The sequence below is a fragment of the Furipterus horrens genome, unplaced genomic scaffold (assembly GCF_987537825.1).
Source record: "Furipterus horrens unplaced genomic scaffold, mFurHor1.1.pri manual_scaffold_2, whole genome shotgun sequence".
Lineage (NCBI taxonomy): Eukaryota > Metazoa > Chordata > Mammalia > Chiroptera > Furipteridae > Furipterus > Furipterus horrens.
Genome location: NW_028327172.1, coordinates 83139838 through 83154724, shown reverse-complemented (window position 1 = coordinate 83154724; position 14887 = coordinate 83139838). Strand labels below are relative to the sequence as shown.

The 14887-nt window shown below is 40.8% G+C and overlaps 1 protein-coding gene across 1 annotated transcript in view; it reads right to left on the bottom strand.

Annotated features, from left to right (window-relative positions):
* NCAM1 (neural cell adhesion molecule 1) overlaps positions 1 to 14887 on the bottom strand; it is a 365791-nt gene that overhangs the window by 42280 nt on the left and 308624 nt on the right. The window contains exons 8-9 of the mRNA XM_090265947.1: positions 7817 to 7959; positions 1537 to 1566 (exon numbers count right to left, since the gene is read on the bottom strand). Of these exons, the coding sequence (XP_090122073.1) occupies positions 1537 to 1566; positions 7817 to 7959 (173 nt within the window). The remainder of the gene's footprint in view (positions 1 to 1536; positions 1567 to 7816; positions 7960 to 14887) is intronic.

The following is a 14887-nucleotide window of genomic DNA, read 5'->3' as shown; positions in this document are numbered from 1 at the left end:
GTGAGATACTAAAGATAAGGACACTTCTGGAAAATGAAGTGTGGTGTCTGCTTTCCCGGGAGTAAACCCATTATTTCCATTTATGATAATAATTCTCTTAACATCTTCTTAATGCTCCCTGATAAATCTCAGCTCCTCCTTCATCCAGGTCTAAATCAGAATGACAGGGGGAAGATGTACAAGGCCAAGCAGAATGAGCTCTGTAGCTGCTCAGGAGTTGGTGATAACTAACCCTTCTCTCCCTTCCTCAATTCCAGTGGGTCCATGACTTTGAAGCAATAAAACACCCAGCCTGTGACAGCACTAAGCCATTCCGGTGCCATAGGAAGGAAGCATTTCAGAGAGGATGTGCACTGAACTATAGTCCCTATGACATGGAGGAAGGTCCGATGCAAAGACAGCTTATAATGAACTAGATTTGACGTTGGCAGGGTGCTCATGTGCAAAAATTAGTATCAGTGCCCGGGGACAGGCAGTCAACTTTTAAATATTAAACAGCATTAAATATTTATAGCCATGACCTGAACACATGAGTTGTGTTCTGAATAATTATCATTTCTGAAAAGACTAAGAGGATAGGTTTACCTAATTATAACACAACCTATAGGATTGCTTGCTAGACTCTACATTTATAGCATTACAATATCAAATTTCCATCTGGAGAAGAGACAAAAGCTATTTTTTTAAAGTATTTATAGATTAGATCCTTGAACCTTGTCTAACGTATACTGGTTTTTATTTCACTATCTGTCACTTAATCACACAAATCAAGTAAAAAAATGATACACATAATCATGAGTAGGATGTTGGGGGTGTAATAATTAAAATCTAAAGATTAATATTTAGCTTCAATTTTCAAACTAAGTCCCACATAACCCAAAATGAAGCAAGGAGCCAGAGAAATTGCAAAAGCTAAAGGCTACTGACTTTTTAAAAACATAAAACTATTTGTGTCAAATCATACTAATCTCATAAATTTAATGCTCTATGAAAGTAGCATAGATAATATTTAACAACTTGGGAAAACCAACGAGACATGTCATTTGCATTGCTTTGAGATGAAGTGTGATATGATAATTTACCAAGACCAATCATTATAAAATAAGTGAGCAACAAGATGAGTTGAGCTGGAAAGAAAGGGGCTGAGTGGGATTTTAGATCACTCACCCTGTGACTTTATGATCCAAAGCCACATCAATCAGGTGAGAGTCAAAAATTTTCACCATTTCAAAATGACTGGCTGGGAACTGGGGAGATTTATTTCTATAATTACCTGGATGTTATTTTACCAGCACCATCAAGAGAATAAGATCTAGTTTTAGAAAACAATAAGGATTTGTTCATCCACTCCCAACACAGCTTGCTTGCTCATCCTAAAATGACACTATTGCTAAGTAACAGCTACCACTATTGACCTGTTCTTTAATCTAACCAAATTACTAATTAGTATAGCATGTCTGATTATTAACTATAATGGTGAGTTAAACTGTAATGCTTTCAAAACTAAAGACTGGCTAGTGGTCAGGTAAGCTATACCTCTTGCTTCTCTGGTCGAGTCCACGAAGCCTGGAGAAAACAAGATATAAAACACAACAAGAAAGCAGTAAAATTTTACAACATGTTGCTTTAGAGAATTGATGTATCACACGGCATTCCGTGCACATGCAACTTCTTTTTAATTCAGAATTTTTCCAAGGCCCACTTTCAATGGTTGTGTTTATTACCCCATTTAATTTAGGGCTTTGCTTATGTTCAGCTCCCCCCCCCCCCCCCCGCCCCACTCCACCTTATGCATATTAAGCTGTATAATTCAAAGATAAAGCCTTGCCTAATCTTTGGTAGACATACCTATGGGTATCAACAGACATATTTTAGACTGCTCTTATTCCAAAATGTCATGAATATTCCTTGCAATATTTGGTGACACTACTAGTTCTAACCACATAATCTAGAGACAAATACAGAGTAAGTTTCCTCCTTTGGATTTTATTCAACGCCTTATCACAAATACCCTGATGCTATTTTGTGCTCATGCATTTTATAACTCTACATGCATAATATCAAAATCACATTTTTATTTTTATGAAAAAGGAACAACAACAAGAAAAAGAGCATAGAGGCACATTAGGAGCGAGAGGAATGAAATCCTTAAGACTATGGGTCAGGAAGCTTTGAGGATACCAAACTCTGAACGCTATGATAGGGTCCCAATCAGTCCTTAGAGGCAGAAGAACGCCCATGTGGCATGCAGGCTTGAGCATGCACCATCTTCATCAAGTGTGGCATTCACAATAAAGTGAGCCAACTCAGGGACAGAGAGGTTGGGTCTTTTCCTACACACATCTAGATTTTTAAAAATTTATCTGGCACTTGGGAATCTACTCTGCTTACAGTTTTTCTGTTTTCATAAAGGAAGTTAAAAATATCATACCTGCACTGTTCTCTCTATTAGATGGCATGACTGCCAGATTGTCCCTGATGTTCAGATGGAGAAAGAATAGAAAAGATGCCAGAAACACAGCAATGCGATTCAGGAAATGCAAATGAGTTAGCAAACATTTAATAGGAGCCCACCAAATGCAAGGAGCTCTTGTGAGAAGCATGAGGGTAGAAATGTTGGATTATATCACATGATGTTGGAATGAAGAAGAAAGTGGGAACAGAAGAACATGCAAAGTAACAATGGGCCAACATGTCAAATGCGGTTGCCAATTTCACATCATTTAGAAGCTTGTCTGTCACATGCCAGGGCTGCATGGATCAAGACTTTTTTTAGGAGCTATATCATATGGAGTTGTTTATTTTTCAGATCTGATTCTTCTTGTGTCAGCTTCCAAATCCTTACGGTCTTGTGGCTTTTAGAATTAGTAGTTGTTAGTAACAAATGTTTCTAGTTGCTTGACCTCCCACCTGTGCCTGGTGGAATGCTAGGATATGCCTTGCCCCTGACAATTTGGTAAAGGTGTGTGGCCTATTTTAAGACAACATGATATACAAATACACACGAAATATAAATTAAAATATGTTTATTATTACAAAAATTGTTAGCTCCAGGGTTTTTGTTTTTTTAAGATTTTATTTATTTATTTTTAGAGCGAAGGGAAGGGAAGGAGAAAGAGAAGGAGAGAACCACCAATGTGTGGTTGCCTCTAACACACTCCTAACTGGGGACTTGGCCTATAACCCAAGCATGTTCCCTGACTGGGAATCGAACTGGTGACCCTTTGGTTCACAGGCTGGTGCTCAATCCACTGAGCCACACCAGCCAGGGCCAGGTTTTTTTCTTATATTCATGTTTAGTTATTTTACAAGTCTGCAGGAAGATGTATATAAATTAAAGTGCAACATCCCTTCACTTATTCTAAACTATTCCCTTGTAGACATTTGCCCACACCCTGGATAAACAAGCCACTGATTGCTTGATGCAGGCATCATTTCCAGTTTCAAAAGTGAGCACCTGACTTATATTGAATGAGGAATTCTTCCCGGTGATAAAAAGTTCCAGTTTGCAGAGAATCCAGAATTTAAAAAAGTCTCTTATTTGTGGGCTACTCAGTCAGCTCAAAATTCAAGGTTTATGAAATGTTTTTCATTTTTTTCTGTTTATCTCTTCTGACCTCAACTCTTCATGCCTCTCCTTTTCCTTAAACATTAAGCCTTCATATACTTCCCTTTATCAGTGATTTCAAAGGCCTGTTCAAACAGGCACACAATGAATTTGTTCTGCCAGAGACAGATGAGGCAAATTATCATTTAGAAGTCTCATTCAATATGTAAGTGGTATCTGGAATTGAGCTCCACTTACTCAAGTCCCTGGCAATAGTTAAAATGAGCGTGGACAGAACAAGTAATGAAATGATGTGGATACACAAACTTTCTTTGTATCTGCATTGTCACAATGACCTCCATACACATCAATCACACTGACCCACTGTGATGTTCAAATATGTTTTGTTTTTCTGTCAAAATAATAGTGACCACTAAGAAATGAATTAACTTTCAGGCAAATGATATATGCTAATGGTCTTAATGACCCAAACTTAGCCTAGGAATTGTCAGTTGTGGAGGAAAACCAACTCAACTAGTTGAAGCTTAGAAGATTGATAATAATCAATCTCCAACAAGTGATTGGATTAAACCTAGAGACATGGTCAAAGATAGGGTGTGACATGCATGTTCACTGTTTTGGGTTTTTCTTTTTTCTTCTTCTTTTTTAATGAAGAAAAACATAGTATTCCATTAGAAAGTCACTATGTGTCTATGGTTGCAAGCCTTTTCTCCTCTCTTCTCAGTGAAGCAAAAGGTTAGTTTGCTTTAATTAGCTTATATTGGAACTAACTTTATATTAAAGAAATCATTGAGTCTTCCACGGCAGTCATTAAAATCATGAAAGCACACTGTGGCATTCAATGCTCTACCTTCTTAGCCATTGACCCAGAGGAAGGTGCCATTCTAAGGGCTCTGTACTTGACCCTGTCTCAGTCAACACTTTTACCAGTGACCTGGACAAAGATATTTCAGATGTGTTCACATAAGGTTGAAGCAATAACTAATACAATGCTAGATGACAGTTGCATGGGGAATACTACTACATTGTCTGCTGTGGGGCCTTGTACTCAGGCTGGGGTCACCACTGACTGCTAGACCTCATTACTTTCAATATAGATGAATAAACTAGAGGGGCTATGTGGACTGAAATTCCCTGGACCCACAGACCTCTAAAAAACAGTGCTAATGAAAGGTATTTTTGACTGGTCAGAAAGATGGACTCAAATGGTTGCTCTCAAGCCAGACAGTGTTTGTACATGTGGAATTTTGGTAATCACAATGATTAGAGGTGGCTATTGGCATTTAGGGGGAAGGGGATTAGGGTGAAAATATCTTGCAACACACAAGAGACAGTCCTAGTAAAGGAACAGCATTCCCACATTTTCATAGTCATCCCCATTGAGAAACAGAACTAAATATAAAATTCTGCTTGAGTGAATAAGCAGTCAATTGCATAAGAATGGTATCGGAGATCTGTGGCTTAAATGCAGTTCATGTAAAAAAGACCTGAACATTTTAGTTGATCACAAGTTCAATATGAGGCAACAGGATGAGGAAACTGCTAAAGGGCTAATGCAACTTTAACTGCATTATGCTGTCCAGATCAAGGGAGCAATAACCCCATGGATGTCTGCATCAGTGACACTGGGCACCATAACATTTTAATGGAGTGCTAGTGAACTGAAGCTATTGATTACAGGACAATTGGTATGGTACAGAAGAACAGACTAACGAAAAATATCGAACAGCTACCTTACAGGCTCTCATACAAAGGCTGACTAGCAGAAGTAGGAACACTAAGAAGCAGAAGGGGCATGGAAGCAGTCCTTTCTGATCATCAGCATTGGCCAACGGCCTTGTGGAGAACTGACACCATCGCTTTCAGGCAGGGGCTAGGTAAAACTTAATAACCTCGAAGGATGGCTTCCTTCCAACCTTCTATGATTCTGGCATTTTATGTGATTGAATTCTCAGGAACCTTCTTTATCTTGGCAGTTTGGTATAATTGTCTATTCTTACATGTTTAGCACATCAACCTGATTTGAAAAAGAAAATTGTTTTCTTCCACCCTACAGTTCACTGACTCTAGGTATCAACTCACTTGATACCTAATTGTGTATCATGCAACTTCAGTTGGAGTTGCACATAAGGAACAACTAACAAAGCAAAAGTGAAATTTTTTATCTGGAGTCCAACCATCCATGCAGAGGCCACCTTTGTTTTCTTAATAATTAGCTATACATGTATAAGATGGACATCATGCCTCTTTGACGTCAATATATAATGAATAGAAAAGGCAACTTTTCTATATAGGGTTTCACTTAGGCAGATATGTTAATCTGGTGTCACATCACCGGCTGACTTGGAGGATTTGTTCTGACATTGACTCACTCATGTTCCAGTAATGTCACTTCAAGTAAACCTGGAAAACAGTCTATAGTAAAAGAAACCACAATACAACCAATGTGGTTGGGCTTAAATAATTATCTCAGACTGAGACAAATGATCTGCACTGATAAGTGAATTCTCTGAAGCCTGATTGGCTTGAAACAGTCTCTGCTAAATACAATTGGTCTCAATATTTAGAAGTATGAGTGTGTGTTAGTGCCTGGTTATTTGTTCTCATTCTATAAAAATGAATTTACAGATAGAAGCCAGGAGTGCCAACTTATTTAAGGACTTGAGGTAGGCACACATTTGAATAACCTTTCTGGTCTAGCTTGGCTGTTGAGCTATTCCTAGAAAAGATATAGAGTTTAAAAGCACCGTTCATCTGGGATATTATTTCTGTCCCTCACAGAAGTCAAAGACATATACTGGGGCATTATGAACAAATCTGCTCCCAAGTCTGATGTAGAAAAATCTGTCAAACAGTGGCCCTGTGATTTAAGCCCTGAAATGTACATTCAATCCATGTAGCACACACGATGGGTGCTGAAATCTGAGCCAAGGGTTTAATTCCAATGTTGATAAAGAAAATATCGAAGTAAACACCACATTTCTTAATCCAGTACAATATCAAGCAGCATATAAGAGTTTCAAAAATACTTAGCAGTTCCTCAGTTGAGTTTTTGTTGAGTTGAATTCAACTCTGGAGGTAAAACTTGCAAAAAATAATTTGTTTTGGAACAGTAATTTCTATTCCTTTTGATTTAGTTTTTCTTTCTATTAGTGGGACAGAAATCAGTTCCTCAAGTGCAGATTTCAAGTCTGGCTCTCTCACACTATCCCTTTTTGGCTTTACTTGAATTTACCTGCTCTAGGAATCTCAGTTAGGTAGGTGGAAGAGTGAAGATCTATCATCTCTGACATTCTGGTCAATAAGCAATCTATTATAAATGTCCTTTTAATTTAAGGCCATTATTTCTGAATAGGTGACAAAGATTCGGCCAACTAAAATGGAGCCCATTACTACAGGATATATGAAATGAGATTGAAGAAGTGCCATAAGACAGTTTAAGTTGCTTTAAAACCAAGCTTCTTCCCTCTCCTGCTTTTGGCCCACTCAATAGCAAAGGTTGCATGATGTGGGATCACTTCAATTATTATATATTTTCAATAAAAAAGACACCTTTCCAGTGATCTATAAGTCCACATGTTTTAAAGTTAAATCTTCCCAGTCAGTTGAATGTTTCACAGAGGCTGCTACGTTGTTCTTAGTCTCTCAGTGAATATATTGTAGAGCCCAATACAATCATCATCATGTGGAAACTGCTAATTATTTTTGCCTTTAGATCAAAATGATATACAAATGTGATTGAGAATACAGGCAGACACACAAAGGTAACCAAGCTTTTGTGCATATAGTGCATGTATAGCATGAGTATACAAAGCACAAGGAAAAGAACTGATAGGCTTATTCTGATCCTATGATTTCCAGGAGACATTTCCTCGGGTGCCCCTGAGATGAGGATGAAATCACTTGGAGCACTAGGACCTTCATTTTGCCTTGTTACTCACAGTCTCATAACCCTGCATTTGAAACTCACTGTCCCCTTCCTCCCCAGAACTAGAGTCTACCTTGACCATACCCACTAGCATCATACCCCTGCAAATCTATGCAATGAATTGTAGCCCTTCCATTGCCAGAGGATGCTGAGCAGGCTGCATCCAGGCAGGCTGGAGGAGGGAGGCCCCAGAACCTGGCTGCTGCCTCCAGTGACCTCATCCCACTTTCTGGCTCACCAAAGAGAACTGAGCATGGGGAAGACTCAATCTGCTTCGAGTCTGCATCCCATGGCCCTGAAACTCTTGGGCGACATTATACCTTTTCTTCACTGCTGATGTTTCGGGTGGAAGTTCTCCAGGTGATAGAGGGAATGGGATCTCCTGAGGCTTCACAGGTAAGAGTGACCTGTTCTTCCAGTTCCATGGCGGTCTGGTTCTCTACATACGTGATTTTGGGTTTTGCTGAAAAGAAAAAAACATTCCTGTAATGTTTATCTAATATTTTTAGCTTTCCAGGTTTAAATGGTAACATGCACCTGTGCAACAAAGGCTACCTACTTCCTAAGTATAAGGCTGTATTCTAGGTGTTGAAGCCCACAGAGCTTACTTCGAGAAGGCACATGACAACACCCAAGTGACAGTAATAAGAACAACATCCTGTATAGTAAGAGCAATGGGCACAGGAGACTTGGGGCAGAGGAAGAGCACTTCTCTGGTTGGAGCCTAAGTGAGGACACAGTTTTTGTGCTGGGCCATAATTTTCACTTTGGGGTGGAGACAGAGTCATTCTAAGGGTAGAAAACTGCTGGCATAAAAGCAAAGAAGCAAGACTATGTGAAGAGAGGGTTGGGAAGAGAGCCATGTGGGTGTTTCAAAGCAGAGGGAGATAAGGTTGGATCCTGGCCCAGAGAGTCTGGATCACCTGGTTAAACCTCTTGCTTGAATTTCATCCCATGGCAGGTGGAAGCCCACTTACTGTGTTTGATCAAAGGGATGATAAAATGATCATTTGTCTTATGAGAAGGTTAATCTAGAAAAGAAATTCAAAGTGATTTAGCAAGGAGAAAACCTTGAGGTGGGAAAACCAATTTGGAAGCATTGGCAGTGCCCCGGATGCGATATAATGCAGTCCCGATCTAAGTAATCTCAAGGAGAACAGAAGGGACAGCTTTGAGAGAGGGGCAAAAAGAAAGGTTTCATGGGAGGTGGCAAGTAAGCAGAGGGCAGGACACAATAGAAGGAATGAGAAGGAGCCAAATGACTCTGAGATTCGTAATGACAAGAAAAGTTGTGTTCGCATTAACTCAAGTGAGAAAACGTGGTGAGTAACTTGGGGTTGTGGAGTGGGCTGGGATGGGAAGGAGATGAACTAAGATGAGTTCATTTTCCAAGTGTTTTGGGTAATGCAAGAAAGCACAAGCATTCAAAGCTGAGTTAAATGTTAAAACATTAGCGAAAATTGAATTTTCCCAATTTAAAACAATTATGCTCTGAAATTGCTAAGCCTTCCATAGAAAAGATAACACTGCACAAATGTAACTTGTTTCACTAATAGAGAAAAAGACCAGGCTAGCTCAACATAAATAAATAAATAAATAAATGAGAATAATAGATGATTTTTGAAAGAGCTGCATTTCCCTTTATATTCAAATTCATACAGTAACCCCAAGTAGGCTAATGAACTGGCAGCCTATATACATCCTCCAAATTGAGGCCCTTGAGTCTGCTTTAATAAACAGAAAATAATGATAGAACTGTGCATTTTCTGTAGAAAATATCTGCTTCTACATGAAACTACCACATAGTTCAAATATTCTCCTAAAGTTAATCTGCACTCACAGCCAGTTTAGCAAGTCCTTTATTTCTGGCAAGCACAGAGGCACATCTCAATCCAATGTGACCAAATAACACAACTTGGAGCTGATGGAGTCCACATGAGGAAGGTTTTCCTTTAGGGAGCCTTTGATAAACAGGACTTTGAAAAAGGCTACAACTCATCTTGGATGAAGGAAGGGTGAGGTGCTGTTGAAAAGGAGGTTTTAGAGAGGTAAAGGAAAAAGTGAATTTCTATTCTGCTAAAATCACAGATTGAGAAGTTTAAAAAATCACCCAACTAACTGAATTAACTAAAACTGAACTGTTTTGGATGGTTTGGAGGCATTTATAGGGATTTCTGGGCCCTTGAAACCTAGTCAGATAGATGCTGTGATCTGACCCCCAGCATTTTGTCCTGGTAGCAAAAGGCTCACAGAAGACAGAGGACAAGTTAATGTCTATTAATAGGATTTGGGATGGGGGAAAAAGTGGGACAACTGTAATATAAAAACAATAAATAAATCAAAAATTTTAAAAAAATTATTTGGTCTTAGCGGCTCCATTTTGCAGATGCTTATAAAAGGTACAATGTATAAGTTTCTAGAAAAAGGAAAACTATTTTCTTATTAAAAACATTGTTAACAACGACTAATTTTGTATGGTCTACAGAGGGCTGTTAGAAGGAAGGCAAGCTTCTCACTGATAACTTAACCTCTCTGTATTCCAGAAGCAAGGCTATTGTCAGAACTAACTGAAGGCTTAGAATATTGCCTCGGAAATAGAATAGCAATGTAAGTTATTGTCCAAACTGGAACATACTTGAGGGTGAAAAGGAGTGCTCTGAATAATTACACTGGGGCAATGGGCAAACAAGGACAGATTCAGGGTTTTTTCCCTCTGTGTACCAGCTTCTAGAGGCATCTGTCCAGGTTTTATCTACAGATGGCAATGCACCATCTTAATCAATCTCTATTGTGGGCCCTTGACTGGATCCCTGTTCTATTCTCCACCTGCCACATGGGATCTAATGCCTCAAATGGTTCCATTGCCCCTCTCCCCAGGGACCCTCCTGTGAGCGTGCCTCCTCTCCTTTTCCAACATGTCCACAGCTCTACACCCTACCACTGAGGGCCACCCTTATCTACTGTCACTTCAATCCAGGCCTCTGCAAGCCTAGTCCAAGAAGGGCTCTAGGGTCCTGCTTCTATGAACTGAGAGGTGGGACATGACCTGGTGTGCTTTCCTTCAGCCCTGTTTGTCCTTTGCTGTGACTCATAAGGGCTGCTTTAGTCCTTACGGATCAGCTAAGCAAAGCTTCTTCCCATTGGTGAACTTGCCTAAGCCCTCAGCAGCATGAGGCCTTAAGAGTATTTGCAGGAGTACAGTAAGACTCTGTAGAGACAAAAATATTTCTTCAGAAGGGCCTACAGGGAGAGGAGCAATGGAAATTCACTGCCAAATTTAAAGGAAGGAGGATGCAACTACTTAATAAAAAGAGTGTCTGGCTGATAACTAGGGCAATGCATGCTAAAATGTTTCCCTTTCTTAGAAAACGATGATGTCAGTTAGGTGCAATTATGGAAGACTCTAATTTAGATATGCCCCTAACACACTAATTGCCATCCCTTCTTGAAGCCACTGGAGTTCTGAGTGCTTCTTTATTATCTAAGCTACAGGTTTTTGTGCTTCCCTATCTCATTGCTGCTGACTCTGCTGCCACTGGGGAACCTGCCCCACTTTTCCCCCAAGCATTAGTTCCAGATGGCAAACCAGAGGGGAAAGAGAGGGAGAGAAAGGGTGGAAGAAAGATGAAGCCCTAACTATTCAGCCCCCCCTCACCTTGCTCCCTGGCCCTAGTACCAGTCTTCTAAACTAACTGGGGAGGCCAGAGGATGAGAAGAGAAAGGAAGTCAAGAACATGAATGGAGAGGGAAAGGAGAGTGTAAATGGGTACCAGGTTACAGACATTACAGAGGAGGATTCTCATTCTGGACCAGGCTGGATTAGACATGGTCCCCAAGAGTCTATGGCTTCCTTACTTGTCCCTGCAGGAGTCTAGCCACCTCTCTTATGTTTGCTCTATTGAGCCTCCTAGTGTACATTTTTCCAGCTGCAGCCTTGGGAAAGAAACTGTGGTAGTAGAGCATGCACAGGCATGAGAGCGGGAGATGGAGGGAGGGAGGGGGAGGGAGGGACGGAAAGAGAGAGAGAGAGAGAGAGGTGCAGGATGGGATGCATGGTGAGGGGAGGGAGGTGGGTGGAAAGACAAACCCTGCCTTGCCACAGTTCCTACGTCTTACTTTCCCTACCTCATCACCTGATCTCATTCACTCCCTTCCCTCTAGCATGGCCCCACATGGCTCCTTCCCAGTGCAGCTATGTCCACCAGAGAAGCTGGAAGAGAAGCCAAGGTCTGTTCTTGACAGTCAGATTAGAGCTGAGTGTACTACCATAAAGAAACCAAGTTATCTACATAGTAAAGGAAGAGCCCATCAATTTCACTATGACCAGTCATTCCATATGTAATCTAAATTTTTTATTTGTTTTTATTTTTAGAGAGAAGGTCAGGGAAGGAGAAAGAGAGGGAGAGATCCATTGATGTGAGAGAGAAACATTGATCTGTTGGCTCTCATATGCACCCTGATAGGGAACTGAATATGCAACTCAACCAAATGTCCTGACTGGGAATTGAACCAGCAACCACTCAGTTTGCAGGATGATGCCCAACCTACTGAGCCATGCCAGTCAGGGCTCATATGTAATGTAGATATAATGTGTGTTAAATTGGGTTTCGTGGAGTAGCAACTACCACTGATAGTTCAGGGACTGAACTTAAAAGCTTGGGTTTCAATCTGGATGGGCCACTTAATTTCTCTGTGCTCTGTTTACTTATTTGTAAAGTGGGGATAATAATTAAATCTACCTCACAGAGTTGTGTTGAATGCTAAAAGAGCTAATTTATTAAAAGTACTTCACATAGTGCTTGGCACACTGTAAGTGCTCACTTCTGCTCAGTATCATCATAATCATCATCATCATCATCATTATTATTATTATTATTTTATAGGGCAAATGTCCTGGCTGGTTTGGCTCAGTGGATTGAGCGTCGGTCTGCGAGCTAAGTGTCGCTGGTTCGATCTTCCAGTCAGGGCACATCAGAGAAGGAAAACTCTGACTCCAAAAAACCTCCGCTGCCTTGCGGCATACCTCTTCAGGGGAAAGGCTAAGGGAGTAAACCCCGACAGAAAATCCGGAGCCGGAGTCCCTAAGGCGGTTTGACATTGTAGTCAACACCGGCAACTCCTGCGGCGCACCTGAAGCCAAGCTGTATTGACTCCGTCTTTCCCTTGGACCCTTCAGCTGCGAAGAGAGGGGGGGGTCTGCTGCATGGGCAACAGCAGACCCTCCATATCACCCTGCCCAGGCTCTGTAGCTTCAGCTTCACTGGAGAGGACACTCCAGCGTCATCGCAAGATGTCGATTCAACACGGGAGGAGACAGATACCGTGTCACTCCCGAGTCGGACTGCACAGCCATTCTCGGCGGTGCAGATAGACTCTTAAGAAGCTACACCATCGTCTCTCGAGACGGACGGCTGCCGAGAATAGGGCAAATATCTAAAAGCATTTCCTAAAAACAAATTATGATTATACATTTCTAGGCTCATCTCCCTGCCACATGCATTATGGTTAATTTACACCAAACTAATTACTATTTCCTCATTAAAATACTGCTACCAATCACATAGCAGGCACCGATCTAGGTGCTGGGGTACATCTGTCAGTAGAGCGGATAGAGGTCCCCATTCACAAGAAGCCTGTGCATGTGTGGCCTGAAATGTTCACCCATCCTTCCTCTTCTGGGAAACTCCCATTTGTTCCTAGCATATTGTTGGCAAGGGCTTTTCTAACTTTCGTCATGCAGGACTAGAGGTCCTTTTCTCCAAAACATATGTCTATTACAAAGTCATTATAAAGGATTAAAAATTTCTGTGTTGACCATTTATATTAGGCTGTGAACTCACTGATGAGAACAGAGTGCATGTTATTCATCCTTGTAACCTTGGCAACAGCTGGGCCCATACCAGCCACTCAAATGTTGTTGACTGACACTACCTAAATGTTATATTAAAAATTTACATGCTTATATGTTCATCCCTCTGTTGTGCATCTCAGGGTCAAAAGGCCACATCTTACTTATCTCTGTAGCCCCTTTGTCTAGCAATGATGGTGATCAATAGATATTTATTTGTTAAATGAAGAAATAAATTAAGAAACCCATGTGTCTTTCTCTAGAATATGAAAAAATTTACAATCAGTGTGACTGGGGAAGACCAGTCAGAATTAGAGAAAAGATTGTCAAGAATATTTTCCAAGAAGCTTAGTTTTCACCTTCAAGTAATCACTCAGTTATATACTGAGATAATCTGAACCAAACTGATACATTGTTTATAAATCCAATTGTTATTAATGAATAAATAGGATACATCTGTGATTAGCAAGTCCAATTGCATATAAATGCTTGATTTTCAAAGGTCTGTGTTTACAAACATAGATCAGTTCCCCTGATCAGGCTAGACAAACAGGTCCCAAGCAGGTCCCCAGGCACACACTGCAGCAACCTGGAAGCCTCAAGCCACCTCTCTGACATGTGTTCTGGTAGCACTGTCTACAGTGAACCAGCCTATCTATGTTTTTCTTAAAGATGAGCAGAGAGAGTTGAGAGCCACTAGGTTAAACAGTTTTCCACCACAAATTCTTTTTCCAAGGTCAGGTCAAAATGCATTTCAGTTCTAAATGAATAGAAGTTAACTCAGTTTATAAAGACAAAGTAAGTAAAGTCATGTGGGATGCTCTTTTTATGGCTTTTATGGCACTGTTTCACATAGGCCAGGGAAGGAGGCAAAGGGAAACACAGGCACTGGTCACTAATATTTACCAAGGACCCATGATAAGTCTGGCAGTATTTGGAGTGCCAGGGATAAGGTAATGTATATGACAGCCAGTGTGCTACCATCTCGGAGTCTACACACACAGTGGGGGTGAGAGACAAACAATCCCCAAAACAAATACGCAAATGAGGTCAGTTCATGTACTGAGAAGTGCAATGAAGAAGATACAGTAAGCTTAATGGGAGAGATTAGTGGAGGTAGGGAGGTTGATGGTGATGAGGGTGCTGCATCAGTCAGAGCAGTGCGGGGAGGAGTCATTGAGAAGGTGGTGGAGTTGAGACCTGAATGATGGAGAGAAGAAGGCAGCTAGGAGTAGGTCTGGGGGAATAATATTCTGAACAGCAGAAACATCAAGCATACTGTTCATGAGACAGGGAACAAAGCCTGGTATGTCTGAGGGACAGAAAGGAGGCCTGAGGGCTGGAGAGTTTTAAACGTGGGACAAAGTGGAGGAAAGAGGAGGTTGGGAAGGAAGGTGGGCCCCCTCTGGTTTAGTCACGAGGGCCATGGTAGGTAGTCTAGATTTTATTCTGGTTGCAATAGGAAGTCATGGGAGGATTGACTGATTGATTTATAATTCTCACCTGAGGATATATTTATTGATTTTTAGAGAGATAGGAAGGG